Source organism: Manduca sexta, unplaced genomic scaffold, assembly GCF_014839805.1.
Source record: "Manduca sexta isolate Smith_Timp_Sample1 unplaced genomic scaffold, JHU_Msex_v1.0 HiC_scaffold_2615, whole genome shotgun sequence".
NCBI lineage: Eukaryota > Metazoa > Arthropoda > Insecta > Lepidoptera > Sphingidae > Manduca > Manduca sexta.
This window is the reverse complement of record NW_023593597.1, coordinates 1-19,879: the sequence shown is the minus strand read 5'-3', so window position 1 is coordinate 19,879 and position 19,879 is coordinate 1. Positions and strand designations below refer to the sequence as shown.

Here is a 19,879-nt window from a genome sequence, read left to right as displayed (position 1 = left end):
CAAGCGTATGTAGCACGTATATACACAGTAATTTCGTAAGTTAAGTCCGCCGATACTTATTATGTATATAAAGTGCAAAATAATTTCATTTCGATTTACATCCTCTAAGCTGTCAATGTGCTATTAAAATTATGAGATATTTTGTATCTCGGTATCTGTTTGTAGCAATAAGTAATTTTATTCCCTATGCTGATGAAAAGTATATTCAATATTATTTATCTCAGTTATTTATGTAGCAAAAACCGTGCCAATAGTGGGCTTCCGGTTTTCTTTTATTTACGCATACAAAAATAAAATATTAATTAGAAGTGGGCACAGATTACTGATTAGAAATAGAAGTGGGCATGGCGGATTCCGGCCAATGTTGCCAACTCTTATTTGCCGAGCACGCAATAAGTAAATTTTCAGCGACCTACACTACTATTTTAGCTGGCAATAGCTATAATATAACGAGACAAAATGTTTAGGTAATGTTTTAGTACTATACTCAGAGTACTATATATATCTCTCTCTCCCAGTAATCGTTGTTTTACTAGTCGTTGTTGATAGCAATCAAATCCATGTACTAGAAACAATACTTCTCTGCTGGATAGATCCAAACCAACAGTTTTATTATTAAAGCTTATAAGTTGTTAAACTTTGTCCGGCGGAGCTGCCCATATATATATATTTTCTTTGTTTGATGGTATCGAGCTGGTATAAAAGTAGTATGTAGATACTCAGAACAAGAATAAACATGAAATAAATAAAAAAATAAATAAAATAACAACTTGTCATTGTTCTGAGGTAGATATTTTTCCAAAGACAAGTACCTATATTTTCCAATTCCAAATAGTTGTGATTGGCTGTAGCTATATTTTATAAAATTTCAGATGAGCCCCTCAGAACAATGACAAGCATGAGCCCTCTGAAAGCTGTTGTTGAAAACACGCCTATAAAATGTTGTATTTTCAATTACATCCTAACTACTGATTATAAATTATCGATTAACAAAATAAAATTTAACAAACAATATTTTAGAAACATTCTTTTTTGAAATACCTACGCTAAATGAAATAATCGATATCAGAACAACGTCGTTGACAAATTTGTAAAAATAATTTAAATATCTTAGAAAAACAATGATGAACAGGGTGTGAAAAAAAAAACACAACTTGAATGTGAATAAAAATAAATGTTTTTTACTATTCCCTACGGCAAATCGAGTGTGGATTGGGAAAAGGTAAAGAGAATATAACCTTAAAAAGGTCATCGATGCAATGAGTCATTTACTTGTCATTGTTCTGAGAGGCAATGTAAATTAGAGGTGTTTAGAATCGATGTTTTCTATTACAAAAACGATGTCGTCGATACATATTGATGTCCCTAATGGGAATCCAAGCTTGTCAACTTAGGGCGTTTAGCCTTAAATTTAGGGCTAAAATAAATTTAGTAGCAAGGTTTTTTTCAGAGCCCAAAAAATTTAGGGCTATTTTTAGAGCCATAAACATGTTTTCATGTATTACTGTTGAACTGAACAAAAACGATTAAAAACGCAAAACGTTCAAGTTTTTCTACAAAGCATAATGCAATAATTCCAAATACACCTCACTCACTATCCACGGTTTACGTCTCAGAACAATGACAAGCATTGTTCTGAGACGCTGTATTATAATTCTCTTTGATCCTCACAAATACAGGCATAGCTTCGGCCTTTAAATTTTAATAAAACAGGGAACTTATTTCATTTATATTCTTAGATAAGTATACACATTAGGTATACACCATACAAAATAACATTGACAGTAGAAGGCTTTTCTTGGGGTTTTTGCATTTGCATTTAGGGCTATTTGGGGATATTTTATTGTGACTTTAGGGCTATTTTTTTAGGAGTTGGTAACCCTGTGGGAAGTCCCAAAGTCGAAGTTCGAGAACAGTTTTAAGCAAAGAGGTTTTAAGTCTAATTTATTGGTCTCTGGTTTTAAGTTAGTGTCATGTGTCAACAATAATAAAGCTTTATTTTTGGCTCTATTTATAAGTAAGGTATCATCCTTTCAGCGTTAAAACAAAGGGCGTAGCTCATGTTCATGTAGTTCTTTTAAATAAGTGTGAACTAAGTGTATATGTACATTTATTACAGGTGACAATGTTTTCTTCCGATGCCAGAAGTTCCCTAAATTCCAAGAGTGATAATGAAACGTTTATATTAAACTTGGATTCGATTTCAAAGATTGAAAAACAATTACAAGATAATCCTTATGATATGATCTCTTTAGTGTTCCTGTTGTACGACGTGCCGGATACGGCGCTGCAGAGATTGATGGTGTATCAACGAGTGACGAGTGACGTCAGTGGAACAAATATTAATTTGTTGCAAGAATGGTACTGTCACGCCAGCAGTCGCCCTGACTGGCAACATGAATTATTAGAAGCATTAATGATATGCCAATTGAACTCCATTGTGAAGAGCCTTGGTTTCCATATACCCACTATGAGAGTATTTTACCAATCAAATGATCCCTTCAGCAGCAAGTACATAAATCCCGTAAAGAAAGTCCTTTATCATGCCTGTGAAAATATAAACTCAACTAATCTTTTGAAATTAAAAAAATCACTTCTTTCATATGATATAAATGTAATGGAATATACAACTTGTGAGCTTATATTTTTAGAGCTCCTGTCCAATAAATTTATTACTATTAATAATATTGGCCAAAAGATTAAAACAAACCAGAACTGCATATGTAATGTAGAAAACCTTGTGAAGATCTTAGACAACTTAAATGGATTGAAAAAGTGGCTATGAATTTGAGATATTTTCAAAGTAAATTCAATGATGAAGAGGTGGATTCATTCGCGTCTGTCAATGGAAGCAGCTCACCATCACTTCCAGTGCCTCCTCTTGATGGTACAAAATTAAAGCAAGATGACAAGAATTATGGAGCTGAAGATTTCTCAGAGCTATTCGACATAATAAATAATATGCCAGAACCGCTTGAAAACAATTTTAAATCTGATACAATGTCAACTAAACAGAATAGATATGAGATAAAAAATCCGAACAACTAGGTGTTTGCATAGTTATAAACCAAGAGAATTTTTATCCATCCAAAAATAGTATTGAAGACCACCAAATTGTTCCATTAGAAGAGAGAAAAGGATCTAGTGTGGACAAAAGGACTTTGGAAAGAACCATGACATCATTAAAATTTCAAGTTCACAGTTGCTCTGATTTAGATCATGATGAAATGATAGAATTCATCAAAAGAAAATTAATAAACATGTTACATCAAATGACAGTATTTTTATGTTGTGTATACTGTCACATGGTGTAAGGGACCATGTGTATGCTGCTGACTCTGTGAAAATTAAAGTAGAGTCTATACAAAATCTGTTGGATTCAGATGAAATGAGCCACTTGAGAGGCATACCGAAGGTGTTTATTATACAAGCTTGCCAAGTTGAGGATACACCTCATCCTACGTTTGCTGCTGACAATGTCCAAACAAATTACTACTTGGGAAAATTAGACTTCCTTATTTACTGGGCCACTGCACCTGAATATGAAGCCTTCAGACATGAGCAGACGGGGTCATTATTCATTCAAGCTCTTTGTAAACTGTTGCGTCAAAGAGCTAAACATGATCACTTACATGAAATCTTTACACAAGTAAATAACAATGTTACCAATCTGTGCACTAAGTTGCAGCGTGCACAAGTACCTCTCTTCAAAAGTACTCTGAGGAAGAATTTATATTTACAAGTGCCAGAATAACATAATATTTTTATTTAGATATATTGTAAGTACTAAGAATGAAGTGGTGATAGCTTAGTTGGGAGTGGAATGGACAGCCAAGACAAATGTCAGCAAGTTCAAATCTGAGGGCATACACCTCTGACTTTTAAAAAAAAATATGTGTGTATTCTTTGTAAATTATCACTTGCTTTACGGTGAAGGAAAACATCATGAGGAAACTCTCAATAGTAAAGGTATCCCATTGCCCAGCAGTGGGACAGTATATTATACAGGGTTGATATTATTATTATTATATACTATGCTTTGCTCATGCGCTCATTCACTCCCACATTAATGACCTTTCCTGGTATTGAAGTTCTGCTAAGTATTTTATGGGATAAAAATACCCTGAATGTTAATCCACACACATTCAGTATGTCAAATTTCATCTAAATCCATTTAGGTGTGTTTTATTTGATACTAAGTTCCAACAAAAATCTTCATAAACGTCAGGACCCCTCAGGAGCAACATTATTAATAAGATTAATAATAAATTTTCAATGCATAATAATTTTAATATAATTTATATTACTTAATATTGAAGTTGATATACTTAAATATTTAAGTTCCATAGTATGGAATAAAAATAGTTTTAACAAAAATTAAACCACCTTCAAAAACCACTCATGACCAAAAAATAATTTCACATAACGGGTATATACTGAATACCAATTTTGGAGTCGGTGCCTAATTGAAGTTGCTAGTTAAGAAATAATAGATATTATGTATTGTTTATGTGTTGTCTGGCCCTGCTTAGTTTCACCATTATTACTTACAGGACCACGCAGCCCATTAGCCATATTATATTATGTTCCAACTAGAACATGGACTACACATATAATTTGAAAAAGTAATTAAGCACACAAACATTTGTCTATCAATTGAGTACATCATCAGCAATCATATTTATCTAAGTATACAATTTTGTATCAACTTTTTAGTTATAAAATAGTTTAGGTTTGATAATTGTATTTAATCAGGAAATAAAAAGATTATATGAGAGTTTTTGTTAGTTTATTTCAACATAATGTATGCCTGTAAAGTATGTCACAATCAGATCACAAAATAAACCAACTCCATACATTTTCTTTTTAGACCATTCATTAATCAGATATGTCGATATGCCCTTTATCAATACCTTTGATGATTCTGGTCAAAGAATATTAAGTATAATATACTAGCTTTTGCCCGCGTAAAAGTTTTTGCGGTATAAAAGTGGCTTAGCACTTTGCAGTAATGTACTTTCCTATTAGTGAAAAAAAATCTAGTGCCAGAAATTAGCCACTGTAAACCGATGTAACGTACGTACTTTGACAGATGTACAGTTAGCATATCAAATTTCAGGCCCAAGTTCTTTTCAAATATTTAAAACAGATAAGACACACCCAAAATTAGGGTTTCCAAGAAAAATCCTCCCATCAAAAGAATAAAGTGCGCGTCAGCTGTTTTCTACAAAAAAGTAAGTACTTTACACAAACAGTAAGTTTCCATTTTGAAATGGTTACTTTTTATCTGCAAAGTTCTTCCAAATATTTTGCTCCGCCTAAATTCCCTATAAATTTGATGAGAACCTTCAGATAACTACTTATTTACTGAGAAAAGCCCTGGAGTTATTAGGAAAAGCCTCGAGAACAATGAGAAACAGCCCTTATACTTTGGTTGACAGTTGACAAATTTTAGTATTTTAAATGGCCTCTCTAAGGGCCTCTCCATACTAAGTAAATTTCCGAACGAAGTTTGTACTCGTAGAATTACACTATTACCCTTAAGGTGGTAGCTCAAGGTCCATTTTCATACATTTTGTTTCACCTTTAATCTGGGTAACTAAACAAGTATTGGCAAGTAAAGAATTTAAATTCACGTCTAGTTAGTGATTAGTTCTCGCAGTTGAAAGAAAAACGTAAAATAATTAATAATCATGGATATTTCGGCCTTTAAAATTTAATATGACGAAATTTTAAAGGCAGAAATATCCATGATTATTAATTATTTTACTTGCCAATATCTTGTTTAGTTATTATAACAATGAATAAAATTGATACTAAACTAAGCGTTTACGTGCCGCGCGTGAAGTCAACTATGGGTAATTCTTCGCAAAATTCACTCACCCAGAGCCGTTGCGTAGCTGTGTGCGTAGAGTTAGCGCGTCGGCTATCTTTATAGTCAGACCAACCAATTTTTGATCTTTTCGCTTTAATTATCTAATTGGAATGTAACTTATGATTTATGAATTTATGATAAATGAAGAATTCTATTATTAAATATATAAGAATTCATCATGAAATAGTTTATATGTATCATTTTGTAATTATAAAAAAAAATAATCATTTTTAACAATTTTTAACGGCAATTTTACAAATTGTTATTTTCGCTTTTTAAATGCAAATGCTTAAAAAATTTAAGCATTTGCATTTAGAAAGTACCCTTTAGTAAAGTGGAGCTCATCATGAAGCCGAAAGATAGGCACCAGAACTCCGTAATCAGACAATAAATCAGGAAAATTACTGTGCTACGATGTTTATAATGGACCACATAATTACTCCATAGATCTGCAGTTTTTAATATTTAGCGTATTGAAAGTTTAAATTGAGTCATTAGAAATTACATATTGGAATTTATATTTTGAGTCAGAAGGTGTATGTAATGAGATGTCATTTTTAGGTGTATAACTAAAAAGTCAGAAATAAAAGACTTCTTTTTCGGAAGTTGGTTATATTTTTTGGATAGTTTTTTTAATAGGTATTGCTTCTCAGTGACATCGATCATCAATCGATCGATTGTACATCCATGTATAACAATTTACCAGTTTTATATCCATAGTTTTGCATAATATTTGCGACACACGACGAAGCAAAATAGTTGGTTCTGTACTTTTTTTTGACCAGCAGCAGTCAGCTTTGACTGTAAGTATGGGAATACCGTCTTTTACATCGCCACAGGCAACATCTTTATCAGTTTCTTCCCTAGCGGCCTCTTGCATCCTGTCCTCTGCAGCTAATTTCAATCATTTAGCTAACTCGTCGTAACATTTCATGTAAACATTTTGCGTTAATATTGGTAAATCTATGGAAGCTAACTGTTCGTTTAAATTTGATCTACCAACTTCAGTCATCATAGCTCCATTCACAGTTCCACGATATACGTCCATACTATCAGTATATCTCTTAGCGCTTAAATAGCTTAAATTCCATATTGCACATATTACACTTCATTAAAAATGTTGACTGCAAGCAAACATTCTCTTTCAATAGTTGTAAATGTTCGATACTACAACCTGTTGCTCTGTTGTGGTTATTGAGTGTTTTAATTTGATCCAAAAAATATTGAAAATCTATAATTTTGCGGCTTTTAATAACCTTATTTATTTTGAGTGTAATATCAGGCACGATTACCTAAAAATTAAAAATATATATAGAATATACTATTATTGTTATCGAAGTTTACGCAAACACTACATACTTAAGTAAAACTGCATATGGATCTAGACGCGTTTAATGACGCAATTTAATGACGACAAGTATAATGACGCCGAAACCTGCACAGGGTTAAACGTCAGGATAAAATTATATGTAAAATTGATGTGAGCGTGTAAACCTAAACTAGCCCAAATAGTTAAGAAGATAGGTATACTAACTACTACTAGTAGTTTTATTCACTAGCTACATAAATTACCAAATCCCTTATTTCTAAGGTTCAAAGAGGAGAAAGATATAGGATTCCGTCTCTCGTCACTTGAATTTTCTTAACAGTGCGCATCAGTGAACACAAAAACCTTTTTATTTGAAAGTAAGCGTACCTATGCATTATGCAAAAAAATCAGCCAAGTGCGAGTGGGACTCGCGCACTGAGTATTTGGCGAGTTGTAAACGTGTTGACAACGGGACAGCAAAGTGATTCTATAAGGCTAAGAACTCACGAAGCGGTTTTTACTCGCGCCCGCCGTGGTTGAGAAACGGCTGTTTTATTTCCAAACTCATGACGACCGGAGATCTGTGCGATTTGTAACCACCGCGGTTCCGATTATGTCCTGCAAACTTGGCGAGCGATTATCGCAAGGCGGGCGGTTACAAGATGGACAGTTAACGGTCAGTTGAGTTCCAAAACGCCATGGACACATATCAGAAACGATCACGATGGAGGAAAATGGCGTCAGATTTCTGTAACCACCCCTCCCCTACCGACTACTGCAGTCGCCCACCTACTAACCACAGAGCGCGCTGGTGCTACCGTGGCCCGCACGATTCTACTAGTTGGCCGCGGGCGTAAAACGAGTTTTGAAATGTGCGTTTAGTCTATTGAAATGTTACAATTTATGGACCGAATATTGCATTTCTTGGAGGACGCAATTTTATTTTTGGGCCATGTGTGGGGGGTCAATAGAAGCTTAACCTCAAGTTTGTGGGGTCGCCACCCTTGTCCCCCGGCCGCCATCTTGGAAAAAGGGGTAAAAACACTTTTTTCGCGATATCTCGGAAACTATACGTCTTACAAAAATTTTGTAAAGCCATAATTTGTAGCAAATTGTTTAGCCTGCAAACATGTTTTTTTTCTCCTTTATCCCCAAATGGTAACTCATACCTTTTCTACCTGCATAACATTCGATAAGTTAAATTTGGTAAGTTCTATGGCAAAGAAAAGAGTTAGGAATAAATAAGTAAAGTTGTACGAATTTAACAAAAAACTTGTAATAATATATTTATAATAAAAAAATCAAAAATAAGTTAAACATTTTGTTTCAACCGGATTCTCATGAGCATTGACGAACCCGGTAAACTTTGGAGCGCTGTAACAGCGTTTTAAATGAATGAAATAAAAAATTATAGGGAACAATTTTCCTCAAAAGATCATTTACAAGTTAGTTTGAGGTAATTTTTTGTAAAATGTAAAAAAAGTTATAGAGCAAAAAGAAAACTTTAATAAACATTTTCTCACATTTTTGCTTATAACTTCTTTAATTTTTAATTTAGGGCAAAAAGTTATATAAACATATTTGTAGGCAAAACAATTTGCTACAAATTATGACTTTACAAAATTTATGTAAGACGCATAGTTTCCGAGATATCGCGAAAAAATTGTTTTCACCACTTTTTCCATGATGGCGGCCAGGGGACAAGGGGGGCGACCTCACAAACTTGAGATTAAGCTTCTATTGACCCCCCACACATGTTCTAAAAATAAAATTGGGTCCTCTAAAAAATACAAAGCTCATGTAACATTTCAATGGGCTAATTGTTTTTAGCTTAAGGTTCCATTTTTTTCCTTCGAGTAAATATGCTCAAGTGTTTAATGAGTAAAAAAAGCAACAACCATAACTACAGACGCATGTTATAACATTAATACATCAATCTTTTAGCTTTTGCTTTAGCCGAAGTTTCAGCGTTGTTACGTTTCCTTTTCTTGCCTAGAAATAGCTTTACTTCCCATTGTGTCTGAAACATAATAATATAATAATAATTTATAGTAACTACTAAAATTATTGTCAATCATTAAAGAAAAAATATTTTACTTACTAAAGTACTAAGATGTGGCAATCACTGTATACACGTGACTATTTTTCTACGCACAGCAAAGTCCAACTGGAGTCTCGCCGGAGCGACGAGCGATACGTCCTCTCTCTAGAAAGCCTCAAGGCGGACTAATTTGAAACGATTTGCGCGTTGCGTTTTATAGTGGTATTTAAAATATTTATAGAAAAATAACAGAACTAATTTTGTAGAATTTTTAAATTGTATGTTTTTAAGGGAGATGTTCTTCTATTATAGTAATCCAATATTATATTCAATTAAGTAAGATATAGTGATAAAAAATCATTTAAATGACCAATATTTCTGAAATTTTCGAATTCTTTGAATTTTTATTTCTCATGAATTAAACATAAAAAGATATTTTTCTCTACTAACTTTTTCTTCAGGATCTTCTTAGTTAGATAAAAATAACATATTGTTATGTTCCTTAGTGGTTTAAGATATTTTGAGCTTCGAAATAGACGTTCGAAGCGCAAATTTGAATACCTCTGTTCAGTAATCATTAAACAATTTACAAATACTCAATAAATCTAAAAATTTTCTCTACTAACTTTTTAGACAACAAAATTTTCTATAATAATTACTAATTCATATGTTTTTAAAATAATGTTTTGATGGATATTATCTCCTTCGAAAAGTGCTGTTATTGAGACATACGGCGCGCGGATGCGTAAACGCTCTTAAGGCGATACCTCAAGGTCCATTTTCATACATTTTGTTTCACCTTTAATCTGGGTAACTAAACAAGTATTGGCAAGTAAAGAATTTAAATTCACGTCTAGTTAGTGATTAGTTCTCGCAGTTGAAAGAAAAACGTAAAAATAATTAATAATCATGGATATTTCGGCCTTTAAAATTTAATATGACGAAATTTTAAAGGCAGAAATATCCATGATTATTAATTATTTTTACGTTTTTCTTTCCACTGCGAGAACTAATCACTAACTAGACGTGAATTTAAATTCTTTACTTGCCAATACTTGTTTAGTTACCCAGATTAAAGGTGAAACAAAATGTATGAAAATGGACCTTGAGGTATCGCCTTAATTATCGATGAACTAATTGGGGGACATGGGTGTTCGGAAAATAAAATATTAAATAAGTACCTACTCCTAAATAAAAAATAAAATCTATTTATGAATCAGGTTATCTTATGACTAAAAATTACTAACCAACTACTTAAACAAGGTAGTGTGTGAGCGGTGAAACAAAAACCTGTCGAAGCATATTATCCGAAACTTTTTTAACTGATACGGTTATGGATATATTTTTATTTCGGATATCCCATAGTTTCGGTTACGGTTACGGAGCTCCATAACATCCCTGGTCACAAACACGGTAAACTAATCGGTTGATTGATTCATTCATTACATCAATTTTCACATAAATCTCCTATAAAACAATTTGCATTTAGAGAAAACGAAATTATAAGTTGCTTTATTTAATAAACAAAATTGCTAACGGAAGGGTGAATCATTACAGTAGAACATATTATAACAAAAAATACCGTGTTACTCATTTAGTACATATTTAAACGTTGATGTGACTACAATATTTACCGTCTACCTGGTAACACTGTTTGGAAAAGTCACTTCCGTTACTGCGGTACGGTAAAAATGAATTAGCAACACTGATGACATTTTGATTGATTTGTTTGTAGGCGCTCAAGTTTTTTAATTTTACTGTGTTTACGTATATTAAATTTATTTTGTCAGTGCAAAACTCCATTAAAAGCATTTCCGTACCTGAAACATGTAAGTAAAATGTTTTATTTGTTTGTTTTATGTCAGAACATTATAAGATTTTTACTTCAGGGCTTGCACGCTTTTCAAACATCATTCAATTTCATGTATCGTTATGTTTGCGAGAGTTGTCATATTTTATGAAGAAATGAAAACATAAAACATTGTAATCGTAATTTGTTACTTTATAATGCACCTACTATATAGTTATCAATAAAGTAGTTTTTCTTTTTGCTGCTCTGTATGTCTGATATAAATTATGCAAAAGTAATTTTCTTTAACTGAAATTTTGTATATCCGTTTTCGACTGCTGAAATTAAATCAATACATAAGTGAAATAATTTTGATTTATATTTGTTTTTCATGATTAACAAATTAAATCTAATTATGATGGCTTATAGAGAATAAAATTAGTTATTTAAAATTATATATGAATAATAGATCCGCGTGAAAGACTGTCTCGTACATAAGTCCCTGATGCACTGTACGACACCAGCAACATCTATCTTAAAGAATCTGATTTTAAAAATGCATATTTCCCATTGGACCAAATTACCAAACCTATGTCTCAATCCAGGACATTGTCTACCTGTGTGTCAAATTTCATCCAAAACTGTTAAGTTGTTTCTGTGTTTACTTCTAACAAACATCCAAAAACAAACTCGCAGTTATAATGTAAAGAAGATTATATTTGTATTTGTAAGATTATGCCATTAGGTAAGCATGACAAAGGAAAGTAATAATTGTATTGCACTTTTAGTACTTTAACCTTTGAATCAGAATAAGAATGTAGAACCATAAAGATCAAGATGAACATGCTGTGAAGATAATGTTAATAAACAGTAGATATGTCATCCATAACTTTAATTACTTACAAGACATTGATTCCCATAATACCTAGTAATAAAGGTAGCTATAATATCTTTTAAACCAGTATACATAAGTGCATGCATGCACAACATTGTGGTGGTAGTTACCTAGATTGATCATCTACTGGACCTACGACAAGAAAATTTACAAGAAAAACAATAACCTACTGAAAAGGCAAACATTTTTGATAAGTATAAACATTTTAGTGTGCTTGCTACTTGATGCAACACAAGCTAATTACCCGGTGAATATTTTTTTACCTTAAATCATTTTATTAAAGTATAATATATTATATTGTTTTGGGTGTTTTCCATACTCTCAGAGTAAAAAACCTTTATGGAAACTGGAAACTTAGTATATGTATTTTTAATAATGCTCTGTGTTCATAATTTTAAATGATTTTAATTTTTACAAGATTGACATTGAACCCAGTCAATAACCCGTGTTTACTCATAGAAAGAAAAAAAAATTTAGTATTGCTTGTAAATAATTGTAACAAACAGTATTCCAATTATTTAATTGACTTCATTTGCTGTTACTTCACCGTAACAAGTCAAAGTAATTGTTGACCAATTTAAAACTTCATTCAATTTAATTTGTTGATAATTGTTGTGATTGCCATGTGCATGTTTGTGAAAACCATCTGCTCCATTAAGTTAAAAAAGTTTTTCTACTGTTGGTAAAATATGACTGGCGGAGTGCCAGAACATTTACACTTTATGTTGTCAGAAATGGTGAAATGGGATGTGCATTTTCAAGGCCTTACAATAACACGAATTTTTTTTTCTCAAAATCCATAAACATTAATATTAACCCATGCAACAAGATCGTTTTGTGAAATAACAATTTCGAATGTTGGGTTAGCCTACTTCTAAGTAATCATTATGATATATATTTTTTTATTTTAAGTGAAAAAGGTTAAAGCTATATTATGTCAGGTCTGAGATCTCATTAGCAATAAAAACTTTAGTTCTAAAAGCTTTTACTATGACTACAACTACCTCTGAAACTTAAAACAGCCAATAATAATATTTTGAAAAGTAATACACTGGGTAATATGTAACATGAAGATAATTCATAAATTTGTAAATCAATACTAACGTCATTTTAATCAAAGTATGTATAAATTCATAATACGTGATTAAAATGCACATACATACCGGCCTATAATTTAATATAACCAGTATACGCCATACACATAAATTGACTAAAATAAGCTAAAACGTTAAGTTTAAAATACATATTCCGCGTGTAACTTCCGCATCCCGCGCGTGATTAAGGGCAATAGTTGGCTCTATGACGCAACGCACGTATTTTAGGCGTCAATGGAACACATTTTGTCCGTAACCAAGTTGCCGAAACGGCAAGTGAAATAGTGAAATGGCGTCAGTTTGCTCGCATTCACCGTTCGCCTTATTATTGGACTTATAATTAATCACAACATTTCTCTTGAATTCCTTAACACCGAACAATTTGTAAGCCGCGGGAAGGCGTGTAATTATTGATGTACTTAAATGGATGTCTTTTTTGGCCAACAGCCAGCGCGCTGATGAATTTTCCTTTATTGCTGTAATAGTGAGCACTGAACATGCTTTTTGAATATTATAAGGCATTTTTCATATTTGAGGATAAATACATTAACTATTGTGCTCTGAGGAATATAACGTTTCAACTCACGAGAAGGATATTTAATTATGAAAATTTCGGAAAATGATTGATTTATTTAAGGACAATGGTACTATGTACCCTTAATTCATTTAAAAATTCCCGCACTTTCACACTTGCGTCACCTTTCTAAGCTACTTTGTGTGTAGAAAAAATATTATGCCGTGTTTAAGAAAACCAGTAAAGGCGAACGTGTTTATAATCAGGTTCTAGCTATCATGCGTATGATACAATATTACGATGGAAAGTGGGCGATATTGCCCACTTTCTGTTTTTCAGTCTATCCTCTATGCGAACTTAGTATATTAATAAAATATGTGTGAAACATGTTTTTTGGTATTGCATTTTGTCACGTATCGCTCGTTGCTCCGACAGCGTGACAAAGTATTTCGGGATAAAGACCCTCTTTTTTTTCTTGGCATTAAAAGTACCTAAAGAAATTAGGGGTAATGTAGCTGTTTATTAGTGAAAAAAAATCAAAATCGGTTTAATAGTTCCTGAGATTAACGCGTTCAAACAAACTCTTCAGCTTTATATATCAGTAGTAGATTTCAAACGGAAACCCAAAAGTTCAAAATCATTTCAGGGAGTAATGTTTTGGCTAGCTTGAAACCCTATGCTTTGTAAATACTAAATAAGCTTTGTGTACCTTTGATTTTCAATCAACGTTATTTACTTTAGAAACATTATTACCATTATATTGTCCCGCAGGTTCTATTGTCTACAAATGATAAACAACTATTCAAGGTTTTCTGAAGACTAATGAACTTACAGTTATGACACCGGACACATCTGATTAATGACATCAATCATTTTCACAATTTGAAAGGTGTCTTGCCTTTTAATTACGTCTATTTCAAATTATCTATACAAGTCCTTGAAATAGAAATTATTTTCGTAAATCCATTATTTATGCTCAGTAAATTTTATACTTAAAACAATTTTTTTTGCTTCCGGTGCTCTGTATCTTTACCTTAAAATATTGGATAGGTTTTAATAGCTTTTCAGTTGGGTTGCATTACAATAATACGCAAGTTTTGTTCATGCATATGATGATATATTATATAATGCACCACCGCATCCTTACCTAAATACTGATATAATGTTTGACATAGGATAGGATACGTAAATGAAGCAAAAATAAATTCTTAACTGACCATCTTACAGGCAGAAGCATTCGCGGCTACATCTAGTACATATATAAAACGTGACAGTTACAGCGGTTATATCGACAAGTAATCAACTATTTTCATAACCACATGTTCCATGTAATTTATGTTTGCAAGCAAAAGTGTTTATGTAGATAATGTCGCCTCATCCGATGCAATTATGTACAACACCAGGCACCGAGATGCGACGTTACGTAACACCTCCGTACTGCGTAGTGTCGTTAAAACAATTTGCTTAAAACATTACCCTCCTTCTGGGGCAGTCGGGTTAAAAACGTTGATTTCGAATTTACATGTTTATTGGAATTGAATTTGTCGCCGTCTGGAACCGTGGTGGCATACCTGATTTAGCACTAGGGGTGATGGGACGAGGGGGTTGCTAAGGAGAATATGATTGCCAGGTGTGTGAAATTACATGCACTTTACCAGAAACCTGTTAATAAAACGATCGGCATAGTCTAATGTACTGCATGTAAGTGAATTATGCATAAGTTGGTTGAGATGTTAGTTAGAACATCACGATTCATGCATCAGCTGCTTAATTGATCTAAATGAAATTTGGAAATAAGCGTAGACTAATCTATGTTTTGACACTCGGCTTACTTGGTATTCCATATAAACTGCACAAAAATATATTATTTTCGAAAAACGCGTCCATTTCGTAGGTACCTCTTGCAGAAGCCGATCCTAAACTTTTAACTTTTACTTAAAAGTATTGTTTCTATTATTGTGCTGGAGCTGTGTTGCGAAATATTTAATGCAAATAAAATCTGCATAACGTTCGCATATGTTCGCATAAAGCTTGCGAAAGTAACGAAGCCGTCCCGACATCGCGACGAGTGGCACACTCGTATGTGACCTAATTAGAAAAAACATTTTCTGTTACGAATGTAAAACATTCATTAATAATAATAGTACGTTGCTGGCATTTTAAACAATGATTACGCAACGTGAGATTGTTATTAACACATGGTTCAATTATTTAACCTTTTTGATTCGTAACGCATTTTCGTTTGTAGTGTATCTTATTTTGAGGCCGTCTCAATGTCATAACTGTGTGATAGATTATTAAATTATTATCGATGATAATGAAGCAATATAATATGTATTAATTTATTGTCCGCATAGTCGTGTTTTAACTGTATGTAACCACAATTTGAAAATGGAATTCCCGTGGCCTAAATAAAAGCTCCTACGTTTTCTAAGTTTAGAATCAATTTGATTGTAATTTATTCGTACGTATTGGTTGTTCAACAATAAATTATTTTTTCCGTGCATTGTTCCTTATATGGCATGAGCAGTCTTAAGACGGCGTGCGTGGGCGCACCGTGCATTGTGACTTGCGAGTTGCGACTTGCGACCGAAGAAAAGGGTGCCGGTCGCGCCATGTCGACGCACTTTCTACGCGAACCTAAATATACATCAACGAGTTATACTTATCAATCTCTTAATAATAGTCGTTTATGCACTTTCATGATATTCATCGCTTTCATCCTTTTTAAAGTGGCCTTTGAACGGGTTTTGAAGTGTCTAGTTGTTTTACCACAGAATGGGTTAATTTAAAAAATGTAAATGGATCATAATGTAGTTTGGTTTTTTGCATACTATAAAAACTAAGAAAATATTTCATATGCCTTTAAAGTTTCATCCCATTCTTTGTATAAAGCAAATGGATTTTATTGCATTCGCTTTCAATTCTGTCTACGTGCCCACCGGATCAAATCGTTTGTGTAGATCGAAAAGATACAACAAAAACTCGTTTTGCAATGTAATCACAAGTACATTTTACTCCCTTCCACGGATAACCTTGGACGCAAATGGCTGATGTAAAGCTACACGCGAACATTCGTACAAAATAAATACATTTTCTCAAAACAAACATTTCGTGTCGCCGAGTCATCCGTTTAATTTACGATTCTACGGAATTGTGTTTGTTCCACCAAACCGTCATGACTACTGGAAAAGAGTTCACATGTCCGAAATAAGCATCACTTCTCCCTACATTTCGGCCAACCCAAAACAAGACATTTTAATTGCCTGATCAAACAGCGTTCTTTTTTTAAATGGAACGATCGGAGTTTGAAAATAGAGCATGGAAAATGTGGTTGATATGCCGGTGCATTTTTATAGTGAGAAATTTATTTTATAATTCTTTATTTAAATTATATGCTAATTTTGGTGTCTCATTATATAATTAACCACACTCGTGTTATAATATGATCGAAAAGATTTACTAAAAAGGTAAATATATAATTGCGTACTTTTTTTGTGATCAGTATGTTTACGCTGGCTAAACAACAATGTAAGGATATTCAGATTTAACAGTTAGCCGAAGATCCTCTTTGACAATGTGTTTCCTATTCACAACTACTTGTTAGGCTTAATAAACTTTATCTTAGTGCGTGATATTAGTAATGTAGAATTTCTTCAATAATAATACATTACACATTTTAGATTTCTGCTACTAAAATGTATTAATTTTAATTGAAGACTTTTATTTTAAACCCATTTTTATAGTTTGCTACTCGTGTTGGACGTCGTACGTTTTGTTTCTTTGTAGTTTGTTGTAAGTCGAGTTACTTTGTGCTCTACGATCACTGTAGATCCAAAATCTATTATTTTATACGATTATTTTTTTAAATTAGTCAGTCTGTAGGAATCACAACAGACAAAATAGATTAAGTTATGTTGACCTTTATTCAAATTGACAAAGTCTGCAGCATCGGGTAGGGGCATATTAACCTTTGTCGATGTAACCTTTCTGCACGGAGACCTGTCGTCGCTATAACCTACCATTGTTGACCTGATTTATGACTTATTGTTGGAAACTATGAGGTTTACGGGTTCGTCGGCCTTTTGTATGCCTCCTTTGATATTTTCTGATTTGAAACAACAGCTTTTCGCAGTAATCCTTAAAGGTTCGCCGCAACTTACCTGTATTATGTACTTTAAGTGGATTATATTGTACGATAATTGGTGTAGCCTTGCTTATCCATTCGGTTATTGAATCCCAACATCGTTTCTGTATTTAGACTCATTAATCGTACATCACGCACGCATAAATAACAGCGTGTGTTGGCATAAATACGATTAATCCGGTCGTCGGATGGATCTCATCACGAAATGTGTAGAAGTTACGCGGATGTGTGTTTCTGGTTTTGAATAGAGCGGGCTACACGCTGTATTAGGTACGGGGCTTCTTCATATACTATTTATCTCTATCGTAACAAGCATTTCGAAGTGCTTACTCTCAATTCCTGCATATAATTTTGATGAGTACAATTTCAAATAATTTTCCACGCCACCACAGATTTCTCCTTCCCGTATTAGCTGACATACATTTCTTTTTTTTGCTGCAGAACATCCATACCTCATCAACGTGCCCACATATAGTATAGTTTAAGCGAACTCTCGAGAAGTCATTCGTTTCCTCTCACATCGTTTGGTCTTTAAACGAGGGTGTCAATAGATTCAGCTCAGTTCCGTGAGTGCCAAACATCGCGTTGGTGTTAAGCACGATCTATTTGCTTATAAGTTTAATATGACGAGTTGCTAAGCTCGGAAAATAAATTATCTAAATACACATTAACTTTAACAGTTAGTGCTTGAGTCAACGTTATTTTTAAATTAGGAAACTTGCTCTTCAATATTTGTATTTGTGTTAGTTTTAGCAAATATATCGTTAGGCGGTTTGTTTTCTAAATTCCAGAGAAATCATCATCCCTGGGTTGGCTTAAGCGCGTATCTTAAGTAGCTATAAATCATTGTAATAAGTCCATGAGTAGCACTTGAGATTTCCGTACTGAAATAGAACATGGCCGCCCGAAGAGGTTTCAGTGTTTTGTTTTGTTGTCTTGTTTGACACAAGTGGGTGTGTGGAGGAAGCGCAGATATGTGCGGAACGCGGAGTCGTCGGCCGCTATAATTAGCGACAGTCCTTTGTGACACCGAGAGCTCTTCACCTCTGCCTTCCTGCAACTCTAGTTTCCCAATGAGACGTAACTATGATGACTGGAAACTTTTGTGGAGGGTAGTACATTCCATATCATCAATGTTGCTATATCAATCCTCTGTAAAGTTTATTTCATTTATTTATAGTTTCATTGTACATCGAAACACAAGAACATTAATTAAGAGAAAAAACAATGAAGGTAGAGAGGTGGTACAGTTAGCGGTCTTTCTTCAATCTCTTACAGACAAGCGTGGAATTAAAGAAAATAACGAAAATGGGGAGTCTAGGGCTAGGGCGTATAATATGTGAAAAATATATAAATAGAGTAGATATAGTGGATATAGAGACTATTAAGTTATGAATATTTGCATCGTTTTATTTCTATCCTATTTCGTATGGGTCATTTTTCTAAACTCATCGTGATGAATTTTGTTTTAAAAGCATAAAAAATTGCATTTATGAATCAGACAGTTTTCGTCACAATAAATACACGCAGATTGAAGACCACGTTAGGTTATTGTTATTTCCTATATCTTTTAAGTTTTATCGTACGATGTCTGATATCTTTATTTATCGTTGTACAAATCAAATCGAACCCTTGCGGCGACGAACAGCATGTTTAGACGTGAATTATTATTTATTTGCACTTGAATCGATGAGTGAACAGTATAGAGAATATGTTATATCTAGTTATATCAATTGCTTCGGTGACGTTGTTGTATTACAGTATGAACGGAGCGCTGAGGTCTCGGGTTCGATTCCAAGGGCGGGCAGTGATATCGGGTTTTTCTACTCCAGTATTAGTCTGGAGTCTGGAATTGTGGCCGATATGGCGATGGGCTCGCCCTTATAATCATCGGTTTACGCATGGTAGAAAATGGCTGCACCATTAAAGGCATGAGTGTCTGTGTATATTTAATTATAAGCATATGTTGCTTCCAGTAGTAGCTTCTAGACTCGGGTTTGACAAGGCACACGTATATTTTAGCGAATTTCTATTTACTAACTCTGGCTGTGGTCTGACAAAAAAAAAAAAAATTAGTCAGGAAGCTATATTATTCTTACGTGCTGCTATAGTTACTTTTATCTTGAGAAAATATTTTTGCCGGATTTTTTTTTCACGAATGCGGTGCCGACATATGTTAGTATGATATAAGAAGTTGAAGATATAGTAAGAATTT

General features: G+C 33.4%; 1 protein-coding gene across 1 annotated transcript; it reads left to right on the top strand.

Moving 5' to 3' along the window:
* Window positions 1-1,857: 1,857 nt before the first annotated feature.
* On the top strand, window positions 1,858-4,292 carry LOC115442360 (caspase-8). Its single transcript, XM_030167375.2, is given in 5 exon segments — window positions 1,858-2,022; window positions 2,120-2,774; window positions 2,777-3,031; window positions 3,034-3,242; window positions 3,245-4,292. Coding segments are annotated over 4 exon segments (1,623 nt in total). The 5' UTR covers window positions 1,858-2,022; window positions 2,120-2,125; the 3' UTR covers window positions 3,755-4,292.
* Window positions 4,293-19,879: the final 15,587 nt, after the last annotated feature.